This window comes from Bombina bombina, chromosome 5, assembly GCF_027579735.1.
Source record: "Bombina bombina isolate aBomBom1 chromosome 5, aBomBom1.pri, whole genome shotgun sequence".
Lineage (NCBI taxonomy): Eukaryota > Metazoa > Chordata > Amphibia > Anura > Bombinatoridae > Bombina > Bombina bombina.
In genome coordinates, this window is record NC_069503.1 from 813,091,955 (window position 1) to 813,117,312 (window position 25,358).

The 25,358-nt window shown below is 39.4% G+C and overlaps 2 protein-coding genes across 3 annotated transcripts in view; both read left to right on the forward strand.

Annotated features, from left to right (window-relative positions):
* Positions 1-25,358, forward strand: part of RALBP1 (ralA binding protein 1) — a 216,249-nt gene that overhangs the window by 86,088 nt on the left and 104,803 nt on the right. For both annotated transcript variants that reach the window (XM_053714919.1, XM_053714920.1), the window contains exon 5: positions 330-491. In XM_053714919.1, coding sequence (XP_053570894.1) covers positions 330-491 — 162 coding nt within the window. The remainder of the gene's footprint in view (positions 1-329; positions 492-25,358) is intronic.
* The window catches only part of LOC128660858 (lamina-associated polypeptide 2, isoforms alpha/zeta-like), a 114,741-nt gene continuing 93,532 nt past the window's right edge, over positions 4,150-25,358 (forward strand). Inside the window, exon 1 of the mRNA XM_053714921.1 lies at positions 4,150-5,481. Coding sequence (XP_053570896.1) covers positions 4,202-5,065 — 864 coding nt within the window. The 5' untranslated portion in view covers positions 4,150-4,201 and the 3' untranslated portion in view covers positions 5,066-5,481. The remainder of the gene's footprint in view (positions 5,482-25,358) is intronic.

Below are 25,358 nucleotides of genomic sequence, written 5' to 3' on the forward strand. Positions count from 1 at the left end.
AGAATTGAGCAGAATTGAAAACAGAAGTAAATTAAAAAGTCTTTTAAAATTGTATGCTCTAACTGAACTAAAAAAGTTTAATTTTGGGGTTTATCTCCCATTAATTGTAGGAGTTCATTTTACGTGAAAAATGTCAATGTTCATAAATCTCAGCTAGATCCTTCTCTTAATTTTTTTGCATATGAAAATTATTTTTTGATTAGTACAAACTATGTAAATTATTTTAATATAGATTCAGTAATACTTTATTCTACTTCATGATAAAAGTTGCTGCTTTTTTATCAGACAGTTTGATTTTTTTATATTTTGTTTCTCCCCATGCTTCCTAGATTAGTAATCGTGTCCTATATGTGTTTTTCACGCACGTCCAAGAACTTTTTGGAGGCATTCAAATAAAACAAGTAATAAAACCTCTACGGTGGTCAAACATGGCTACCATGCCTGCACTGCCTGATACACAGGAAACTATAAAGGAGGAAATTCGAAGACAGGTTTGTCCATTATAGTTATAATTTAGAAAATATGCCTGTTATGATATTTAACGTTATGTAATGAAGGGAAGACTCTGTTGCTGTATCATTAAAAGGAAATTAAAGGGATACTAAACCCAAAATTTCCTTTCATGATTCAGATAGAGCATGCAATTTTAAGCAACTTTCTAATTTACTCCTATTATCACTTTTTCTTCATTCTCTTGCTATCTTTAATTGAAAAAGGCATCTAAGCTAAGGAGCCAGAAAATGTTCGGTTTAGACCCTGGACAGCACTTGTTTATTGGTGAGTGGGTGCATTTAGCCACCAATCAGCAAGCACAACCCAGGTTGTGAACCCAAAATGGGCAGGCTTCTAAGCTTACATTATTGCTTTTCTAGGAATGATAGCAAGAGAATGAAGAAAAATTGATAATAAGAGTAAAGTAGAAAGTTGCTTAAAATTGCATGCTCTATCTGAATCATGAAAAAAATTGGGTTCAGTGTCCCTTTAAACACTTTGAGATGATAATATAAATTTATCAATCATGTGTGTATATATGTATGTGTATATACAGGTGAAACTCGAAAAATTAGAATATCGTGCAAAAGTTCATTTATTTCACTAATGTAAATTAAAAGGTGAAACTAATATATGAGATAGACTCATTACATGCAAAGCAAGATAGTTCAAGCCGTAATTTGTCATAATTGTGGCGATTATGCTTACAGCTCATGAAAACCCCAAATCCACAATCTCAGAAAATTAGAATATTGTGAAAAGGTGCAATATTCTAGGCTCAAAGTGTCCCACTCTAATCAGCTAATTAAGCCATAACACCGGCAAAGGGTTCCTGATCCTTTAAATGGTCTCTCAGTCTGGTTCAGTAGGAATCACAATCATGGGAAAGACTGCTGACCTGACAGTTGTGCAGAAAACCATCATTGACACCCTCCATAAGGAGGGAAAGCCTCAAAAGGTAATTGCAAAAGAAGTTGGATGTTCCCAAAGTGCTGTATCAAAGCACATTAATAGAAAGTTATGTGGAAGGGAAAAGTGTGGAAGAAAAAGGTGCACAAGCAGCAGGGATGACCGCAGCCTGGAGAGGATTGTCAGGAAAAGGCCATTCAAAAGTGTTGGGGACTTTCACAAGAGCCACCACACACAGACGGATCCTGGACATGGGCTTCAAATGTCATATTCCTCTTGTCAAGCCACTCCTGAACAACAATGTCAGAAGCGTCTTACCTGGGCTAAAGAAAAACAGACCTGGTCTGTTGCTCAGTGGTCCAAAGTCCTCTTTTCTGATGAGAGCAAATGTTTCCTGTGGTTATTCAAGTATTAAAAAAGAGAGCAAAAGAACGGTACTCACATAATCTAGAGCTTCAAGATCAAGCTCTAGATATTAAGACACAGGAAACTCCTAATAGGAGACAAAGGCAAAGATCGATATCTCATCTGGGTTAAAATTTCACATAGAATAAATCAGACGTGGATAAAAGAATATAACACTTTATTTAAAACACGTTAGTCACAAGGCATACATTTGAGACTGTCCCAGTCAAAGACCACTGCAAACAAAAGACCATGTTTTCACAGTGTCTGCTAAATGATTTTTTCTTCCGGTAAGGAATAAGACTCAGCCTCTTTTGTGACGTCACTCTGCTCTGACATAGCTTGGCTTTTTCGAGGATGTCTTTGATTCATGCTTGTATCCTTATATAGTTGTTACTCCACTTCTGATTGGATTCCTGATTTCTTTACAGGTGTTTTATCAATGTCCATTATCTTAGTAGATGTTAAGGGAAAATAGGACTAATCTTGATCTTGATATAACAATAAAAAGGTATAATGCCCATATATTCAAATGCAATTTAAAATGTAATATTATACATAAAAATATATAAATAAAAAACTCGCATACATACAGTATATGCATAAGCTAACATGGGGATTGAACCTAGATCTTGATGCACAACAAAAAACTCATAAATACATCTCTTAGCGCACTGCGCTATTTGGATAGTCCAATGTATACTCTAATTTCTATCACCCAATAGTATCAAATATACAAAAAAAAATTACTTTCTCCAACATAGGTGTGTCCGGTCCACGGCGTCATCCTTACTTGTGGGATATTCTCTTCCCCAACAGGAAATGGCAAAGAGCCCAGCAAAGCTGGTCACATGATCCCTCCTAGGCTCCGCCTACCCCAGTCATTCTCTTTGCCGTTGTACAGGCAACATCTCCACGGAGATGGCTTAGAGTTTTTTAGTGTTTAACTGTAGTTTTTCATTATTCAATCAAGAGTTTGTTATTTTCAAATAGTGCTGGTATGTACTATTTACTCAGAAACAGAAAAGAGATGAAGAGTTCTGTTTGTATGAGGAAAATGATTTTAGCAACCGTAACTAAAATCCATGGCTGTTCCACACAGGACTGTTGAGAGCAATTAACTTCAGTTGGGGGAACAGTGTGCAGTCTCTTGCTGCTTGAGGTATGACACATTCTAACAAGACGATGTAATGCTGGAAGCTGTCATTTTCCCTATGGGATCCGGTAAGCCATGTTTATTACGATCGTAAATAAGGGCTTCACAAGGGCTTATTTAGACTGTAGACTTTTTTGGGCTAAATCGATTCATTATTAACACATATTTAGCCTTGAGGAATCATTTTATTTGGGTATTTTGATATAATAATATCGGCAGGCACTGTATTAGACACCTTATTTCTTAGGGGCTTTCCCAAAGCATAAGCAGAGTCTCATTTTCGCGCCGGTGTGGCGCACTTGTTTTTGAGAGGCATGGCATGCAGTCGCATGTGAGAGGAGCTCTGATACTTAGAAAAGACTTCTGAAGGCGTCATTTGGTATCGTATTCCCCTTTGGGTTTGGTTGGGTCTCAGCAAAGCAGATACCAGGGACTGTAAAGGGGTTAAAGCTTAAAACGGCTCCGGTTCCGTTATTTTAAGGGTTAAAGCTTCCAAATTTGATGTGCAATATTTTTAAGGCTTTATGACACTGTGGTGAAAATTTGGTGAATTTTGAACAATTCCTTCATGTTTTTTCGCAATTGCAGTAATAAAGTGTGTTCAGTTTAAAATTTAAAGTGACAGTAACGGTTTTATTTTAAAACGTTTTTTGTACTTTCTTATCAAGTTTATGCCTGTTTAACATGTCTGAACTACCAGATAGACTGTGTTCTGAATGTGGGGAAGCCAGAATTCCTATTCATTTAAATAAATGTGATTTATGTGATAATGACAATGATGCCCAAGATGATTCCTCAAGTGAGGGGAGTAAGCATGGTACTGCATCATTCCCTCCTTCGTCTACACGAGTCTTGCCCACTCAGGAGGCCCCTAGTACATCTAGCGCGCCAATACTCCTTACTATGCAACAATTAACGGCTGTAATGGATAATTCTGTCAAAAACATTTTAGCCAAAATGAACCCTTGTCAGCGTAAGCGTGGCTGCTCTGTTTTAGTTACTGAAGAGCATGACGACGCTGATATTAATATCTCTGAAGGGCCCCTAACCCAATCTGAGGGAGCCAGGGAGGTTTTGTCTGAGGGAGAAATTACTGATTTAGGGAACATTTCTCAGCAGGCTGAATCTGATGTGATTACATTTAAATTTAAGTTGGAACATCTCCGCATTTTGCTTAAGGAGGTATTATCCACTCTGGATGATTGTGAAAATTTGGTCATCCCAGAGAAACTATGTAAAATGGACAAGTTCCTAGAGGTGCCGGGGCTCCCAGAAGCTTTTCCTATACCCAAGCGGGTGGCGGACATTGTTAATAAAGAATGGGAAAGGCCCGGTATTCCTTTCGTCCCTCCCCCCATATTTAAAAAATTGTTTCCTATGGTCGACCCCAGAAAGGACTTATGGCAGTCAGTCCCCAAGGTCGAGGGAGCGGTTTCTACTTTAAACAAACGCACCACTATACCCATAGAGGATAGTTGTGCTTTCAAAGATCCTATGGATAAAAAATTAGAAGGTTTGCTCAAAAAGATGTTTGTTCAGCAGGGTTACCTTCTACAACCCATTTCATGCATTGTCCCTGTCACTACAGCTGCATATTTCTGGTTTGATGAACTGATAAAGGTGCTCGATAGTGATTCTCCTCCTTATGAGGAGATTATGGACAGAATCAATGCTCTCAAATTGGCTAATGCTTTCACTCTAGACGCCACTTTGCAATTGGCTAGGTTAGCGGCTAAGAATTCTGGGTTTGCTATTGTGGCGCGCAGAGCGCTTTGGTTGAAATCTTGGTCGGCTGATGCGTCTTCCAAGAACAAGCTACTAAACATTCCTTTCAAGGGGAAAACGCTGTTTGGTCCCGACTTGAAAGAGATTATCTCTGATATCACTGGGGGTAAGGGCCACGCCCTTCCTCAGGATCGGCCGTTCAAGGCAAAAAATAGACCTAATTTTCGTCCCTTTCGTAAAAACGGACCAGCCCAAAGTGCTACGTCCTCTAAGCAAGAGGGTAATACTTCTCAGGCCAAGCCAGCTTGGAGACCAATGCAAGGCTGGAACAAGGGAAAGCAGGCCAAGAAACCTGCCACTGCTACCAAGACAGCATGAAATATTGGCCCCCGATCCGGGACCGGATCTGGTGGGGGGCAGACTCTCTCTCTTCGCTCAGGCTTGGGCAAGAGATGTTCTGGATCCTTGGGCGCTAGAAATAGTCTCCCAGGGTTATCTTCTGGAATTCAAGGGACTTCCCCCAAGGGGGAGGTTCCACAGGTCTCAGTTGTCTTCAGACCACATAAAAAGACAGGCGTTCTTACATTGTGTAGAAGACCTGTTAAAAATGGGAGTGATTCATCCTGTTCCATTAAGAGAACAAGGGATGGGGTTCTACTCCAATCTGTTCATAGTTCCCAAAAAAGAGGGAACGTTCAGACCAATCTTAGATCTCAAGATCTTAAACAAATTTCTCAAGGTCCCATCGTTCAAGATGGAAACCATTCGAACTATCCTTCCTTCCATCCAGGAAGGTCAATTCATGACCACGGTGGATTTAAAGGATGCGTATCTACATATTCCTATCCACAAGGAACATCATCGGTTCCTAAGGTTTGCATTCCTGGACAAACATTACCAGTTTGTGGCGCTTCCTTTCGGATTAGCCACTGCTCCAAGGATTTTCACAAAGGTACTAGGGTCCCTTCTAGCGGTGCTAAGACCAAGGGGCATTGCAGTAGTACCCTACCTGGACGACATTCTGATTCAAGCGTCGTCCCTTCCTCGAGCAAAGGCTCACACGGACATCGTCCTGGCCTTTCTCAGATCTCACGGCTGGAAAGTGAACGTGGAAAAGAGTTCTCTATCCCCGTCAACAAGGGTTCCCTTCTTGGGAACAATTATAGACTCCTCAGAAATGAGGATTTTTCTAACAGAGGCCAGAAAAACAAAACTTCTGGACTCTTGTCGGATACTTCATTCCGTTCCTCTTCCTTCCGTAGCTCAGTGCATGGAAGTGATCGGGTTGATGGTAGCGGCAATGGACATAGTCCCTTTTGCGCGCATTCATCTAAGACCATTACAACTGTGCATGCTCAGTCAGTGGAATGGGGACTATACAGACTTGTCTCCAAAGATACAAGTAAATCAGAGGACCAGAGACTCACTCCGTTGGTGGCTGTCCCTGGACAACCTGTCACAAGGGATGACATTCCGCAGACCAGAGTGGGTCATTGTCACGACCGACGCCAGTCTGATGGGCTGGGGCGCGGTCTGGGGATCCCTGAAAGCTCAGGGTCTTTGGTCTCGGGAAGAATCTCTTCTACCGATAAATATTCTGGAACTGAGAGCGATATTCAATGCTCTCAAGGCTTGGCCTCAGCTAGCGAGGACCAAGTTCATACGGTTTCAATCAGACAACATGACGACTGTTGCGTACATCAACCATCAGGGGGGAACAAGGAGTTCCCTAGCGATGGAAGAAGTGACCAAGATTATTCTATGGGCGGAGTCTCACTCCTGCCACCTGTCTGCTATCCACATCCCGGGAGTGGAAAATTGGGAAGCGGATTTTCTGAGTCGTCAGACATTGCATCCGGGGGAGTGGGAACTCCATCCGGAAATCTTTGCCCAAGTCACTCAGCTGTGGGGCATTCCAGACATGGATCTAATGGCCTCTCGTCAGAACTTCAAAGTTCCCTGTTACGGGTCCAGATCCAGGGATCCCAAGGCGGCTCTAGTGGATGCACTAGTAGCACCTTGGACCTTCAAACTAGCTTATGTGTTCCCGCCGTTTCCTCTCATCCCCAGGCTGGTAGCCAGGATCAATCAGGAGAGGGCGTCGGTGATCTTGATAGCTCCTGCGTGGCCACGCAGGACTTGGTATGCAGATCTGGTGAATATGTCATCGGCTCCACCTTGGAAGCTACCTTTGAGACGAGACCTTCTTGTTCAGGGTCCGTTCGAACATCCGAATCTGGTTTCACTCCAGCTGACTGCCTGGAGATTGAACGCTTGATTTTATCGAAGCGAGGTTTCTCAGATTCTGTTATCGATACTCTTGTTCAGGCCAGAAAGCCTGTAACTAGAAAGATTTACCACAAAATTTGGAAAAAATATATCTGTTGGTGTGAATCTAAAGGATTCCCTTGGGACAAGGTTAAGATTCCTAGGATTCTATCCTTCCTTCAAGAAGGATTGGAAAAAGGATTATCGGCAAGTTCCCTGAAGGGACAGATTTCTGCCTTGTCGGTGTTACTTCACAAAAAGCTGGCAGCTGTGCCAGATGTTCAAGCTTTTGTTCAGGCTCTGGTTAGAATTAAGCCTGTTTACAAACCCTTGACTCCTCCTTGGAGTCTCAATTTAGTTCTTTCAGTTCTTCAGGGGGTTCCGTTTGAACCCTTACATTCCGTTGATATTAAGTTATTATCTTGGAAAGTTTTGTTTTTAGTTGCAATTTCTTCTGCTAGAAGAGTTTCAGAATTATCTGCTCTGCAGTGTTCCCCTCCTTATCTGGTGTTCCATGCAGATAAGGTGGTTTTACGTACTAAACCTGGTTTTCTTCCAAAAGTTGTTTCTAACAAAAACATTAACCAGGAGATTATCGTACCTTCTCTGTGTCCGAAACCAGTTTCAAAGAAGGAACGTTTGTTGCACAATTTGGATGTTGTTCGCGCTCTAAAATTCTATTTAGATGCTACGAAGGATTTTAGACAAACATCTTCCTTGTTTGTTGTTTACTCAGGTAAAAGGAGAGGTCAAAAAGCTACTTCTACCTCTCTCTCTTTTTGGATTAAAAGCATCATCAGATTGGCTTACGAGACTGCCGGACGGCAGCCTCCCGAAAGAATCACAGCTCATTCCACTAGGGCTGTGGCTTCCACATGGGCCTTCAAGAACGAGGCTTCTGTTGATCAGATATGTAGGGCAGCGACTTGGTCTTCACTGCACACTTTTACCAAATTTTACAAGTTTGATACTTTTGCTTCTTCTGAGGCTATTTTTGGGAGAAAGGTTTTGCAAGCCGTGGTGCCTTCCATTTAGGTGACCTGATTTGCTCCCTCCCTTCATCCGTGTCCTAAAGCTTTGGTATTGGTTCCCACAAGTAAGGATGACGCCGTGGACCGGACACACCTATGTTGGAGAAAACAGAATTTATGTTTACCTGATAAATTTCTTTCTCCAACGGTGTGTCCGGTCCACGGCCCGCCCTGGTTTTTTTTTTTTAATCAGGTCTGATAATTTATTTTCTTTAACTACAGTCACCACGGTACCATATGGTTTCTCCTATGCAATTATTCCTCCTTAACGTCGGTCGAATGACTGGGGTAGGCGGAGCCTAGGAGGGATCATGTGACCAGCTTTGCTGGGCTCTTTGCCATTTCCTGTTGGGGAAGAGAATATCCCACAAGTAAGGATGACGCCGTGGACCGGACACACCGTTGGAGAAAGAAATTTATCAGGTAAACATAAATTCTGTTTTTACTGGGATCGAACTAGTGACCTTTCAGTGTCAAAATGTATCATTTAAGGGGTTTTAACCCACTCAGCTATTAAAATAGTTCAGAATAATCTAAGGAAATTAAAAAAGATACATAAACAATCTGAATTCCAAGCACTAGAACAACTTGAGAAAGATTAAAATCTGGTAATAAAACCTGCCGATAAAGGTATTGTCATCATGAATAAAGAAAATTATGTTAGACAATTAAATGATGTCAAAACATACGAGAAATTGAAGAGTAATCCCCTGATACTTTTTAAAGATAGATTTACCAATTTTCTCAAAAAGGGACTAGAATCAACTATATTAAATAAAAGGGAATTTGATTTTATAAACATACATCCAAAGGTTCCAACCTTTTATATATTGCCAAAAGTACATAAATATACTGTACATCCCCCTGGGAGACCAATTGTCTCTGGGGTAGATTCCTTAACTAGTAATCTATCTGCATATTTAGATAAACTTTTACAAACATATGTTGTTGACACCAAAGCCTATTTAAAGGACACATTAAACATATTACAAATTTTAGATAATATCCAATGGGAAAAAGATTGGTGGTTAGTATCAGCAGATGTTACATTTTTATACACTAATATTAACAAAGAAAAAAAAGGAATTAAGGCTGTCAAGAGCATTTTAGAGAAAGATGGTCATTTGGATCGAGCACAGATAGATTATATCTTAGAAAGCATTAGAATTATCTTAGAAACCAACTTTTTTTTTGGTTTGAAGATAAATTTTCTTTCATGTAATTAGCAAGAGTCCATGAGCTAGTGACGTATGGGATATACATTCCTACCAGGAGGGGCAAAGTTTCCCAAACCTTAAAATGCCTATAAATACACCCCTCACCACACCCACAATTCAGTTTTACAAACTTTGCCTCCGATGGAGGTGGTGAAGTAAGTTTGTGCTAGATTCTACGTTGATATGCGCTCCGCAGCAAGTTGGAGCCCGGTTTTCCTCTCAGCGTGCAGTGAATGTCAGAGGGATGTGAGGAGAGTATTGCCTATTTGAATGCAGTGATCTCCTTCTACGGGGTCTATTTCATAGGTTCTCTGTTATCGGTCGTGGAGATTCATCTCTTACCTCCCTTTTCAGATCGACGATATACTCTTATATATACCATTACCTCTGCTGATTCTCGTTTCAGTACTGGTTTGGCTATCTGCTATATGTAGATGAGTGTCCTGGGGTAAGTAAGTCTTATTTTCTGTGACACTCCAAGCTATGGTTGGGCACTTTGTTTATAAAGTTCTAAATATATGTATTCAAACATTTATTTGCCTTGACTCAGAATGTTCAACTTTCCTTATTTTTCAGACAGTCAGTTTCATATTTGGGATAATGCATTTTAATTTAACATATTTTACCTTAAAATTTGACTTTTTCCCTGTGGGCTGTTAGGCTCGCGGGGGCTGAAAATGCTTCATTTTATTGCGTCATTTTTGGCGCGGACTTTTTTGGCGCAAAAATTCTATTTCCGTTTCCGGCGTCATACGTGTCGCCGGAAGTTGCGTCATTCTTTGACGTTATTTTGCGCCAAGAATGTCGGCGTTCCGGATGTGGCGTCATTTTTGGCGCCAAAAGCATTTAGGCGCCAAATAATGTGGGCGTCTTTTTTGGCGCTAAAAAATTTGGGCGTCATTTTTGTCTCCACATTATTTAAGTCTCATTATTTATTGCTTCTGGTTGCTAGAAGCTTGTTCACTGGCATTTTTTTCCCATTCCTGAAACTGTCATTTAAGGAAATTGATCAATTTTGCTTTATATGTTGTTTTTTCTATTACATATTGCAAGATGTTCCACGTTGCAACTGAGTCAGAAGTTACTACAGGAAAATCACTGCACAGTGCTGGAGCTACCAAGCTAAGTCTGCTATAAACTTTTGGTATCTGTTTCTCCAGCTGTTATTTGTATTGCATGTCATGTCAAACTTATTAATGCAGATAAAATTTCCTTTAGTACTGTTACATTACCTGTTGCTGTTCCGTCAACATCTAATTTTCAGAGTGTTCCTGATAACATAAGAGATTTTATTTATTTTAAATCCATTAAGAAGGCTATGTCTGTTATTTCTCCTTCTAGTATACATAAAAGTCTTTTAAAACTTCTCTTTTTTTCAGATGAATTTTTAAATGAACATCATCATTTTGATGCTGATAAATCTTTGTATTTGTCCAAGATGGAATTTATTCGTTCTTTACTTAAAGAAGTGTTATTTGCATTAGAAATAGAGGATTCTGGTCCTCTTGATACTAAATGTAAACGTTTAAATAAGGTAGTTATTCCAGAAGTGTTTTATCTCCCTGATGCTATTTCTGAAGTAATTTCCAGGGAATGGAATAATTTGGGTAATTTATTTACTCCTTCTAGACGTTTAAGCAAATTATATCCTGTGCCATCTGACAGATTAGAGTTTTTTGGGACAAAAATCCCTAAGGTTATGGGGCTGTCTCTACTCCTGCTAATGTACTACTATTCCTATGGCAGATAGTACTTCATTTAAGGATCCTTTAGATAGGAAAATTGAATCCTTTCTAAGAAAAGCTTACTTATGTTCAGGTAATCTTCTTAGACCTGCTATATTTTTAGCGGCTGTTGCTGCAGCTTCAACTTTTTGGTTAGAAGCTTTAGCGCAACAAGTAACAGATCATAATTTTATAGCATTATTATTATTCTATAACATGCTAATAATTTTATTGGTGATACCATCTTTTGATATCATTAGAGTTGATGTCAGGTATATGTCTCTAGCTATTTTAGCTAGAAAAGCTTTATGGATTAAACTTGGAATACTGACATGTCTTCTAAGTCAACTTTGCTTTCCCTTTCTTTCCAGGGTAAATAATCATTTCGTTCCTTTCCTCACAACAAGGAACAAAAGCCTGATCCTTCATCCTCAGGAGCGGTTTCAGTTTGGAAACTATTTCCAGTTTGGAATATATCCGAGCTTTATAGAAACCTATAGCCAGCTCCTAAGTACCTATGAAGGTGCGGCCCTTATTCCAGCTCAGCTGGTATGGGGCAGATTACGTTTTCTTCAAAGAAATTTGGATCAATTCCGTTCTTAATCTCTGGTTTCAGAAACATTGTTTCAGAAAGGTACAGAATTGGCTTCAAGTTAAGGCCTCCTGCTAAGAGATTCTTTTCTTTCCCGTGTCCCAGTTAACACAGCAAGGCTCAGCATTTCTGAAATGTGTTTCAGATCTAGAGTTGGCTGGAGTATTTATGCCAGTTCCAGTTCTGGAACAGGGGCTGGGGTTTTATTTTATCTCTTCATTGTACCAAAGAAGGTCAATTCCTTCAGACCAGTTCTGGATCTATCATTATTGAATCGTTATGTTAGGATACCAACATTCAAGATGGTTACTGTAGGACTATCCTGCCTTTTGTTTAGCAAGGGCATTATATGTCTACAATAGATTTACAGGATGTGTATCTGCATATTCCGATTCATCCAGATTACTTTTAGTGTCTGAGATTCTCTTTTTAGACAAGCATTACCAGTTTTGTGGCTCTACCGTTTGGCCTAGCCTCAGTTCCAAGAATTTTTTTCAAAGGTTCTCGGTGCCCTTCTTTCTGTATTCAGAGAATAGGGTTTTGGTATTTCCTTATTTGGACGATATCTTGGTACTTGCTCAGTCTTCTCATTTTCGTAGAATCTCATACGAATCGACTTGTGTTGTTTCTTCAAGTTCATGGTTGGAGGATCAATTTACCAATCAGTTCATTGATTCCTCAGACAAGAGTAACCTTTTTAGGTTTCTAGATAAATTCAGTGTCTATGACTCTGTCCTTGTCAGTCAAGAGAAGTTTAACATTGATATCAGCTTGTCAAAACCTTCAGTCACAATCATTCCCTTTGGTAGCCTTATGCATGGAAATGTTGGGTCTTAGGACTGCCGCATCAGATGCGATCTCCTTTGCTCGTTTTCACATGCGACCTCTTCAGCTCTGTATGCTGAACCAATGGTGCAGGGATTACTCAAAGATATCTCAATTAATATCTTTAAACCGATTTTATGACACTCTCTGACATGGTGGACAGATCACCATCGTTTAGTTCAGGGGGCTTCTTTGTTCTTCCGACCTGGACTATAATCTCAACAGATGCTAGTTTTACAGGTTGGGGAGCTGTGTGGGGGTATCTGACGGCACAAGGGGTTTGGGAATCTCAGGAGGTGAGATTTCCGATCAATATTTTGGAACTCCGTGCAATTTTCAGAGCTCTTCAGTCTTGGCCTCTTCCGAAGAGAGAGTTGTTCATTTGTTTTCAGATAAGACAATGTCACATCTGTGGCATACATCAATCATCAAGGAGGGACTCACAGTCCTCTGGCTATGAAAGAAGTATCTCGAATTTTGGTTTGGGCGGAATCCAGCTCCTGTCTAATCTCTGCGGTTTATATCCCAGGTATGGACAATTGGAAAGCGGATTATCTCAGTCGCCAAACGTTGCATCCGGGCGAATGGTCTCTTCACCCAGAGGTATTTCTTCAGATTGTTCAAATGTGGGAACTTCCAGAAATAGATCTGATGGCTTCTCATCTAAACAAGAAACTTCCCAGGTATCTGTCCAGATCCCGGGATCCTCAGGCGGAGGCAGTGGATGCATTTTCACTTCCTTGGAAGTATCATCCTGCCTATATCTTTCCGCCTCTAGTTCTTCTTCCAAGAGTAATCTCCAAGATTCTGAAGGAATGCTCGTTTGTTCTGCTGGTAGCTCCGGCATGGCCTCACAGGTTTTGGTATGAGGATCTTGTCCGGATGGCCTCTTGCCAACCGTGGACTCTTCCGTTAAGACCAGACCTTTTGTCTCAAGGTCCTTTTTTCCATCAGGATCTGAAATCCTTAAATTTAAAGGTATGGAGATTGAACGCTTGATTCTTGGTCAAAGAGGTTTCTCTGACTCTGTGATTAATACTATGTTACAGGCTCGTAAATCTGTATCCAGAGAGATATATTATAGAGTCTGGAAGACTTATATTTCTTGGTGTCTTTCTCATCATTTTTCTTGGCATTCTTTTAGAATACCGAGAATATTACAATTTCTTCAGGATGGTTTAGATAAGGGTTTGTCCGCAAGTTCCTTGAAAGGTCAAATCTCTGCTCTTTCTGTTCTTTTTCAACAGAAAGATTGCTATTCTTCCTGATATTCATTGTTTTGTACAAGCTTTGGTTCGTATAAAGCCTGTCATTAAGTCAATTTCTCCTCCTTGGAGTTTGAATTTGGTTCTGGGGGCTCTTCAAGCTCCTCCATTTGAACCTATGCATTCATTGGATATTAAATTACTTTCTTGGAAAGTTTTGTTCCTTTTGGCCATCTCTTCTGCCAGAAGAGTTTCTGAATTATCTGCTCTTTCTTGTGAGTCTCCTTTTCTGATTTTTCATCAGGATAAGGCGGTGTTGCGAACTTCTTTTGAATTTTTACCTAAGTTGTGAATTCCAACAACATTAGTAGAGACATTGTGGTTCCTTCATTATGTCCTAATCCTAAGAATTCTAAGGAGAAATCGTTGCATTCTTTGGATGTTATTAGAGCTTTGAAATATTATGTTGAAGCTATTAAGTCTTTCCGAAAGACTTCTGGTTTATTTGTTATCTTTTCCGGTTTTAGAAAGGCCAGAAAACTTCTGCCATTTCTTTGGCATCTTGGTTGAAATCTTTATTTCATCTTGCCTATTTTGAGTCGGGTAAGACTCCGCCTCATAGGATTACAGCTCATTCTACTAGGTCAGTTTCTACTTCCTGGGCGTTTAGGAATGAAGCTTCGGTTGATCAGATTTGCAAAGTGGCAACTTGGTTCTCTTTGCATACTTTTACCAAATTCTACCATTTTGTTGTATTTTCTTCTTCTGAAGCAGTTTTTGGTAGAAAAGTACTTCAGGCAGCGGTTTCAGTTTGAATCTTCTGCTTATGTTTTTCATTAAACTTTATTTTGGGTGTGGATTATTTTCAGCGGAATTGGCTGTCTTTATTTTATCCCTCCCTCTCTAGTGACTCTTGCGTGGAAGATCCACATCTTGGGTAGTCATTATCCCATACGTCACTAGCTCATGGACTCTTGCTAATTACATGAAAGAAAACATAATTTATGTAAGAACTTACCTGATAAATTCATTTCTTTCATATTAGCAAGAGTCCATGAGGCCCGCCCTTTTTTGTGGTGGTTATGATTTTTTGTATAAAGCACAATTATTCCAATTCCTTATTTTATATGCTTTCGCACTTTTTTCTTATCACCCCACTTCTTGGCTATTCGTTAAACTGAATTGTGGGTGTGGTGAGGGGTGTATTTATAGGCATTTTAAGGTTTGGGAAACTTTGCCCCTCCTGGTAGGAATGTATATCCCATACGTCACTAGCTCATGGACTCTTGCTAATATGAAAGAAATGAATTTATCAGGTAAGTTCTTACATAAATTATGTTTTTCTTACAGATAGACGGAAAAGCGATGGGTACCAGGTTTGCACCCAGCTATGCCAACTTATATATGTCAGCATGGGAAGACATCCATGTTTATGAAAGAGGGGGTGCAAACCTGGTATCCTATCATAGATATATAGATGACCTTTTTATGATTTGGAAGGGGTCAGAAAGAGACCTCAATATCTTTATGGAATTACTCAATGTAAATGACTGGCAAATTAAACTGAATTGGGAATGCAGTCAGGAATCACTTAATTTTCTGGATTTATCTATATATATTGAAAATGGTCTGTTAAAAACCAAGAACTATTTTAAACTGTCAGATGTTAATAGCTATAATCAATTAGATAGCTGTCATCTTTTCAATTGGTTAAAAAACATTCCCAAAAGTCAAATATGTAGATTAAGAAGAAATTGTAGTTATAAAATTGTTTTTTATGAGCAATCTAAACAATTCAAAGAGACATTTTATAGAAAAAAGATATCCAGAAAAGAGAATAGATTCCATTATACAAGAGGTAGGTAACAAAGAAAGAGAGACCTTTATTAAATATAATGTAAAGAATAAAATAGAGATATATGCAAAACATTATCATAGACTATTGAACTCAGAATAAAGAAATAAGGAACATCATTAATAAACATGTTCTTAAGAAAGATTACGGTTTAAGAAACATCGTACAAGTATTTTAAAAATGTACCCAATATAAAAGATAAGAAGCTTTCTCAAAGAAAAAAGTAAAGAAAATTGGCTAGGAGAGAACCTTAAAGGTTTTTATAAATGTGGTAAATGCATGAGTTCTGCCAACAAGAGAGAAATGTCAGATTTCTAGAATTGAGGAATAATAAACATTATGAAATAAGATAAATGATTACCTGCAATTCTAATAATGTCATTTATTTATTAAAATGTTCATGTGATTTAATTTATATAGGAAGATCTTCTAGAAAACTTTCCGTTGGGTTTAGGGAACATGTATATATTATTAAAAAGGGTTTTGATAATCATGCATTAACCAATTATTTTAAAAGAAAACATAATTGTGACCCTAAACATATAACATTATATCTGGGTATACAAAAAGCAAAATTGCATTGGAGAGGTGGGGACATAAACTTCTATCCCTTACCACCTCTTTAGGCCTGTCCCAGTGGACAACATCTCCAACACACTGTGAAGGCAACTCCATAGACCTGGTCTTCACAAATCTCTGTGCTGTTTCCAACTCCCTTAAAGGGACAGTATACTGTAAAATAGTTTTTCCCTTAATGTGTTTACAATTGCTTTTTTTTACCAACTGCAGAGTAAAAAATTTATGAATATTAGCTTTTTAAGGCTTATTTGTGTATATTAAAGCTCTGATTTTGTGTTTTGAAGCCACAACCTAATAAAATGGGTTGAGCTTGTAGGTATAATCCGATCTCATTACTGTATCACATTGTGCAAATATACCTGCTTCTTTATTATCTGTCCTTAAAACAATCACCAGTACTTTGAGAGAACAATGGAAAATCAGCATTTTATTACCTTATCTCTGCTATATCGCACTGGGAGTGTAAATTCTTCTGCTGGCTGTGTTTACAAAGCTTATCTATAGCTGGTACGCGCGGCCAGAAACTTTCAGAATAGGTGGGGATACCACATGCTAAATCAACATTTTCAAATGCCAATAAAGGGTAAAGGAGCTACTTGTAAACAATTTAATACACTCCAGCAGGTAAAGTGGATCATTGGGAACAAATTAAAGGGGAGAAAAATTTTGAGTAAACTGTCCCTTTAACTTCCCCTTTCCTCTCTCTGACCACCATCTATTAACATTCTCTCTCACTCTACCTGCTACATCTTTGCAAGCCCCCAAAAAACTGCTACCTCACAGGAATTTAAATGACCTGGATCTCACAGACTTTTCCACTCAACTGAGTCCACTGCTCTCTGACATTTCACCCCTCTCTTGTCCAACCCTCGTGAGTCTACAGTATAATTCGGCACTAAAATCAACACTTGACAAAACTGCACCCTCCACTCTTCGACGTACATCAATCACTCTAAACAGACCAGATATCTTCAGCGATGCTCACAGGCCGCTGAACGGCAGTGGAGGAAATCACGCACCTTTGCTGATTTCCAACATTATAAATTCACCCTTAAGTCCTACAACTCTGTGCTCAGCCTGGCAAAACAAGTCTATTTCTCCTCCCTCGTGTCATCTCACGCATCCAACCCCAGAAAACTGTTCTCAACCTTTAACTCCCTTCTACGTCCGCCTGCCCCCCGCACACTACCAATCTCACTGCTCAAATTATTGCTGATCACTTCAAAAATAGAATTGACACCATTAGAAAAGAGATCTGCACCCCGCAAACCCAGCGATCCTACCCACCCCTTCTATTAACGAAAATCTGCACTCCTATCCTCGGCTCATCTCACAACCTGCCCACTTGACCCTATTGCTTCACAACTTATTCCCCCTCTCTCTGCTTCACTAACCCCTACCCTAACTCATCTCTTTAACCAATCCCTCACTGCTGGCACATTTCCCGACACATTCAAGCATGCGTCAATCATACCAATCCTAAAAAAGCCCTCGCTTGACCCCTCCACGCCTTCTAACTATCGACCGGTCTCCTTACTTCCCTTTGCTTCAAAATTATTGGAACGACTAGTCTATAATAGGCTAACTCAATTTCTCACAACTAACTCCTTACTTGATCCACTACAATCTGGTTTCCGCCCTAAACACTAAACAGAAACCGCTCTTGCTAAAGTAACAAATGACCTGTTATCAGCCAAAGCAAAAGGCCATTACTCATTACTAATTCTTCTTGACCTGTCCGCAGATTTTGACACAGTTGACCATCCTCTCCTCCTAAAAATACTACATTCATTTGGAATCCGAGACACAGCCCTCTCCTGGTTTGCATCATATCTTTCAAACCGCTCGTTTTCAGTTTCCTTTAACTACATATCTTGTGATCCTATGCCTCTCTCAGTTGGAGTACCGCAAGGCTCTGTCTTGGGTCCCTTGCTTTTCTCTCTTTATACATCCTGCCTTGGAAAACTTATAGCCTCCTTTGGATTCCAGTACCACCTATATGCTGATGATACCCAAATCTATCTTTCCTCTCCTGATATCTCTCCCTCTTTACTCAACCAGATTTCTGACTGCCTCTCTGCAATTTTCTCTTGGATGTCTTCACACTACCTCCAACTCAATCTGTCCAAAACTGAGCTGCTTCTTATTCCCCCCTCTTCGAGACATCCGACACCTGACATTTCTCTGATGGCTGGAGACTCTATTCTCAACACCTCACCCCAGGTTCGCTGCCTTGGGGTCACACTAGACTCAGAACTCACATTCAACCCACATATACAAACGCTTACCAAATCCTGCCGTTCACACCTACGCAACATTTCCAGAATTCGTTCCTTCCTTACTCAAAATACTACAAAAATACTTATTCATTCCCTCATCCTGTCACACATTGATTATTGCAATCTACTCTTAAATGGCCTTCCAAAACACCGCCTCTCCTCCCTCCAATCTATTATGAATGCTTCTGCTAGACTCATCCTTCTAAGTCGACGATCTACATCAGCTGCTCCGCTCTGCCAGTCTCTACACTGGCTCCCCATACACTCCAGAATACAATTTAAAGTATTAGCCCTAATCTACAAAGCACTCAACAGTCTAACTCCCAACTATATCTCCTCTCTCATCGTGAAATACTCCCCATCCCGTCCTCTTCGATCAACCTCTGACCTAAGTCTCTACACTTTTTTTATCTCTACATCCCACTCCCGCCTCCAAGACTTGGCACGTGCTGCTCCTGTCCTCTGGAACTCTCTACCCCGCTCCATCAGACTGTCTCAAACCTTGTATAGCTTCAGAAGATCCTTGAAAACCCACCTATTCAGAGAGGCTTACCATCTCTCCTCCATCCCGCATCCGAACCAAGCTAATACATGTACATGAACTGCCTGACTCACTGCTGCAAATACAACCGATGTAACAAGCTACCCCAACCTTATGTCTCTGCACCCTAAACCTATAGACTGTGAGCTCTCCGGAGCAGGGCCCTCTTCCTCCTGTGCTAGATTTGTTTAGTCTTGTTATGTTTTGTATTGTATCACAAATCTTTGTCATTGTATACCCCCATCATTGTACCCAGCGCTACGGAATTTGGCGGCGCTATACAAATAAATGATAATAATAATAAATGCGACATTAGGAAGAATGGAAATGAAATGGATCTTTGATCTTAACACAATTATTCCATATGATCTTAATAAGGATTTTGAATTGCACCATTTTTTAGAATAGAATTTCTCCTCTGGTTACACTTTATATGTACACATAAATTTCTTCTACCTCTAATGTTTAATAGCTGAGTGGGCTAAAACCCCTTAAATGATACCTTTTGACACTAAAAGGTCACTAGTTCGATCCTTGTAACAGTAATATATATATTTTATTTTTTTGTATATTTGTTACTATTGGGTGATAGAAATTAGAATGTACATTGGACTATCCAAATAGCGCAGTGTGCTAAGAGATGTATTTATGAGTTTTTTGTTGTGCATCAAGATCTAGGTTCGATCCCCATGTTAGCTTATGTATGTATATGAGTTTTTTATTTTTTATGTATAATATTACATTTTAACTTGCATTTGTATATATGGGCATTATACCTGTAAGGTCAGTAACACAGAAAAAGGTATTTCAGCCAATCGCATATGATATATATATATATATATATATATATATATATATATATATATATATATATATATATATATATATATATATATATATATATAAATATATATATAAAATATGATACTCAAAAGAAAGAAACGAGGAACCAAGAACTTGATGCCAAGTGGTTTATTGAATACACAAGGTGAGTAGCACTGTCACAGGTGTGCAAGGGGTTCTAGATTTCAAACAGACAAACACACAGGTGAGGGAGACTCCTTGCCACATTCCTGGGCCCTCAGTTCTTTAGCTTTTCTGGTAGGACTTGGCATCTACACAATCCAAGAGGAAGTCTCCAGGGTTCTCAGTGTCCTGGCCTTTTATCTGAAAGGGAGGGATTAGGATATTAACACCCACTAGGGAGGAACCAGATAAAATGGCCAGTAAACTTACTAGGAAGTAAGTTGTCTGGGGGGGTGGCTACACACAGGATCCCCAGACTGATGTCGCTTCCTGCTAAAAGCACATGGCATTTTTCCAACAATCTCCATTTTGCAAAATGTACAGCTTATCCTTTGTTCAGTGGGGGCACCTAGTGGTGGGATATATTGCATGCTATAAAGGGAGCAATGGATTTTCTAATGGCAATACAATACCTTTTTATTGTTATATCAAGATTAGTCCTATTTTCCCTTAACATCATCTAAGATAATGGACATTGATAAAACGCCTGTAAAGAAATACGGAATACAATCAGAAGTGGAGTAACAACTATATAAGGATACAAGCATGAATCAAAGACATCCTCGAAAAATCCAAGCTGTGATTGGCGAAACATACATCTGAGCGAAGTGACGTCACAAAAGAGGCTGAGTCTTGTTCCTTACCAGACCGAAAACGGCATTCAGCAGGCACTGTGAAAAGTCTTTTGTTTGCAGTGGTCTTTGACTGGGACAGTCTCATATGTATGCCTTGTGACTAACTTGTTTTAAATAAAGTGTTATATTCTTTTATCCACTTCTGATTTATTCTATGTGGAATTTTAACCCAGCTGGGATATCGATCTTTGCCTTTGTCTCCTATTAGGAGTTTCCTGTGCCTTAATATCTAGAGCTTAATCTTGAATCTCTCCCAGCTTGCTCTCTTTTTTTTAATACTTGAATAATCACAGGACTTCACTATATGTGTTTTTCCTTTTTTTCCCTGAGGTTCACCTGCCAATAATCACCGTGATTACCTACCCTGGGACATTTTTATCCTTTTTTGTGCATTATCACATTTGCACATTTGTTTGTTTTATTTATTTGATTGTGATTTGAGCAAGTATATATATACATATATATATATATATATATATATATGTGTGTGTGTGTTTATTATATATATATATATATTATATAGTCTGCATTATACTTTATTTATTTTGTCCCCTTTTCCTATAATTCCTTTATGAAATTGTTAGCTTTTTAGGTCCTGTTAGAAATGCAGAACACGGTTATATTCCACACAGTCATTGGCTGCACACTTTAGTGACCTATTTATAACTGTCTCTAATTGGCCACAGCAGAGAAGGTAACCTTCAACATTACAACATGGCAGCTCCCATTTTTTTATAGACACTAACACTTATTTTGACAATATTTAAACAGCCAATGAAAGTTTTAAAAAAGTCCAACTACATGTTATTCTCTGACTAATCTTTTCTTTGAATGCATTATTCTATCTAGCATTTATTTAGTATTTAATGTCCCATTAAGCTAAATGTGTAGCTTTGTGCATTTATGTGGTGAATACCTTATACACAGTAACAGTAATAAGATCTTAAACAGAAAATGTAAAAAATGTTTGCATAATTCCTCGAGAGGAAACAAGGTAAGTGTAACTTTCGGGGCTAAAATCTCTCAAATCTTTTGATTTTTCAAGCTGCCGCTAAGATAATGTTATATAATTCTGCACTATGTCCCTTTAATATGTTAAGGTTCCTTAAAAAGTATTTTATGTGGAGACAAATTATTAATGGGCAATTACTACATAAGAATTTATACTTTCCTTACAAGCAGTATATATTACAAGCATATGTATTATTTTACTCCCACAGCAAACATTCTACTCTCCTAACTAGTAAAATACTTTTTGTCACTATTACATTTTTTCTCTTCTATTTTTAACTTTCTGACACATTTTTAATTTATTGTACTGTTTTTTGTAGATTTTATGTGGATTTGGCTGTTCCATTAAAATAGCTACATAAAGTTATTTTAACTTTCTTTTTTTATCCCTCTATAAGGGCCTGTTTTTCAAAAAAATGTGGTATGTCTGCCTCTTGGATTTTTGTGGTATGTCTGCCTCTTGGATTTTTGTGGTATGTCTGCCTCTTGGATTTTTGTGGTATGTCTGCCTCTTGGATTTTTGTGGTATGTCTGCCTCTTGGATTTTTGTGGTATGTCTGCCTCTTGGATTTTTGTGGTATGTCTGCCTCTTGGATTTTTGTGGTATGTCCGCCTCTTGGATTTTTGTGGTATGTCTGCCTCTTGGATTTTTGTGGTATGTCTGCCTCTTGGATTTTTGTGGTATGTCTGCCTCTTGGATTTTTGTGGTATGTCCGCCTCTTGGATTTTTGTGGTATGTCCGCCTCTTGGATTTTTGTGGTATGTCTGCCTCTTGGATTTTTGTGGTATGTCTGCCTCTTGGATTTTTGTGGTATGTCTGCCTCTTGGATTTTTGTGGTATGTCTGCCTCTTGGATTTTTGTGGTATGTCTGCCTCTTGGATTTTTGTGGTATGTCTGCCTCTTGGATTTTTGTGGTATGTCTGCCTCTTGGATTTTGCAAGGGTGACCTAACATAGCATTATTGTTAATTAAACCTCAGTTGTTTTTTCCCTGTGGTTCGTCGGGTTGGTTGTATAGTGTTTTTTCTTCTTCCAAGCCTTGGAACTTAATATATTTCTCTTTTCTAGTTCTACAGTATGGATTTATTTTATTCACCTTTTAGCTCTGCCTTAATCTGATTCACTTTTCCTTCTTATGGTAGTGAGAGTCCAGGATCCTAAAACTTGGGAATTACATCACCTGGCCACCAGGAGGAAGCAAAGACACCCTACCAGAGCTTTCATATATCCCTACTTCCCCTTCCCTCCCAGTAGTTCTTTGCCTCCTCATGGAGAAGGCAAGAAGAGAGAGGTGTTAGAAGAAGAATTCTATCAAACCCTCAGTGGATAGTTCCCTGAATTCATGTACTGGAAAGCTGTAACTTATAATTCACCTTGTTTGAGTCACTTTCACAGAAAATCTGGTTTTTGCTGGGAAGTTCCCAAGCCTCATAAAATTTCTAACACGGATGATTTCTCTACATGGGTCCTAAGGCTGTCAGTGACAGCACACAGATCATTTGGTCTGTCAGTGACAACTACAGAACACCTGCTTCCTTGGAAAAGGGTATCATTCTGATCCGTGCATGAGAAGTAAGTGCACAGTAACCACAGTGGGGGTTCGTTTTTGGCATCATCCTTTTACCCAAATTTTTACCGGCCTGCACTATTAATTTTATTAGGTTCTCTAGTACTGGGGTGACAAGGGGCTGCATGAAACTTTTTAATGGGAATGTACATTTTATTTTACCCTAGCTGCATCCACGGAGCACGATCACATGTGACCTGAAAGCTGAGTCTAGGCTTCATTGGGGACCTTTTTTCTTCACGCTTCTCCATAATGTGGGAGGATAGCTGTTTTTGTGCTATTAGGAGCTCCGGCGTGGATCCCGTCTCTTCCGATTCAGTGCAGAGTGGTGCGCAGTCAGAAGAGGTGCGGTTCAGCGTGCCTATATCGTACTGTGTTCACTGTTCAGGAGGGGGTAAGACGCTCTACCAGAGCTTCGTTTTTCAGTCACCGGTATTAACGAAGCATACATTACAATTTCTGGAATCTTTACTTAAAACTGTCACTTAGCGGTACAGTTGAGGTTGCATAATTAGATAACCTTTGCAGTATCCTTAGAGGGGTATTCCACTGTTTTGTCAGTTTTTTTTCTCATTGCTTTTCAGTTACACTACAAATATAGAGATCTCCGTTACCCCACTAACATGGAGTGCTGAGACTATAACTACAGTTTTTGAGGCGATAACTACCAACATTATTATTCCCTCAAATAAGTGTTTATTACATAAGGAGGTGATAGTATGTCGTCCTGCTCTATTATGTAATGTTTAACAGTTGTACTGCAATCTTATTCTCCCTAGCCCAGTTCACCTCCAACTGTCAATAATCCAGTAATGCAAATTAATCAAGATACTTCTGATTTCTTCTACAAGATACGAGTCCACGGATTTCATCCTTACTTGTGGGATATTTACCTCCTGCTAACAGGAAGTGGCAAAGAGCACCACAACAGAGCTGTATATATAGCTTCTCCCTTCCCTCCACCTCCAGTCATTCTCTTTGCCTGTGTTAGTAATAGGAAGAGGTAAAGTGAGGTTTTAGTTTCTTCAATCAAGAAGGTTTTTTATTTTTAAATGGTTCCGGTGAGTACTATTTTCCTCAGGGAGATAGGGAAGAAGATGTCTGGCCTGAGGTTGATGATCTTAGCAGATGTAACTAAGATCCATATTGGTTCCCACAGAGCTTCTGAAGGTAGTACAATAGAAATCTTCAGTGTGGAGAACGGTTTCATGCTACAAGCAGCATTGAGGTATGTTCAGTCCTTTATTTCTGAGGAGACTTGGTATATCAGAACTGGCTGACATTTTTTCCCTGCAAGGGAAGGGGTAAGCAGTAGACCTGTAAACAAAGGGTTTTACTGAAAAACCTGTGTTATTTTATTTTATTGACATAGTACTGGGCTAAGCATTTATAAAGGGCTTATAAGCAGCAATATAAAGGGACACTGGGAGAGGCAGCTTAACGGTTTTTATTTGTGAGCTCAAATAATCAGTATGGCTGTATATTTGTGTTGTGCTTAGGGGTAAACAAAATCCACATGGCTTTATTATTAAACCGCTTCCCATGCGGTTGTACAGTCTTATGCGATCGTCGTCCATGATGGGCGGGGCCTATTTTTGCGTGCTCAGATGCGCACTTTACTCTGGCTGAGAAGGCAGCAGGCATTAGCTCCGGTTGGGCCTAAACTGGTGTTCTGTTAACCGGATCGTTGTCGAGTCATTTTGCAGTACCCTGGGGGCAGGTAGGCGCCACAGCAGAGCTGTGGCGAGGTGCAGGGGTTATTTTTTCAAATCTAAATTCTCTATAGCTGACTGCTTGGAGATTGAACGCTTGATTTTATCTAAGCGGGGATTCTCTGATTCGGTCATCAATACTTTGATACAGGCTCGTAAGCCTGTCACTAGAAAGATCTATCATAAGATATGGCGTAAATATCTTTATTGGTGTGAATCCAAGGGTTACTCATGGAGTAAAGTTAGGATTCCCAGGATTCTGTCTTTTCTCCAAGAAGGTTTGGAGAAAGGGTTATCAGCAAGTTCCTTAAAGGGACAGTTTTCTGCTTTGTCAATTTTGCTTCACAAACGTTTGGCATATGTGCCAGATATTCAGTCTTTTTGTCAGGCTCTAACCAGAACTAAGCCTGTATTTAGACCAATTACTCCTCCCTGTAGTTTGAATTTAGTTCTTTGAGTTCTTCAAGGGGTTCCGTTTGAACCCATGCATTCCATAGATATTAAGTTATCTTGGAAAGTTCTGTTTTTGGTTGCTATTTCTTCTGCTTGAAGAGTTTCTGAGCTTTCAGCATTACAATGTGATTCACCTTATCTTATATTTCAC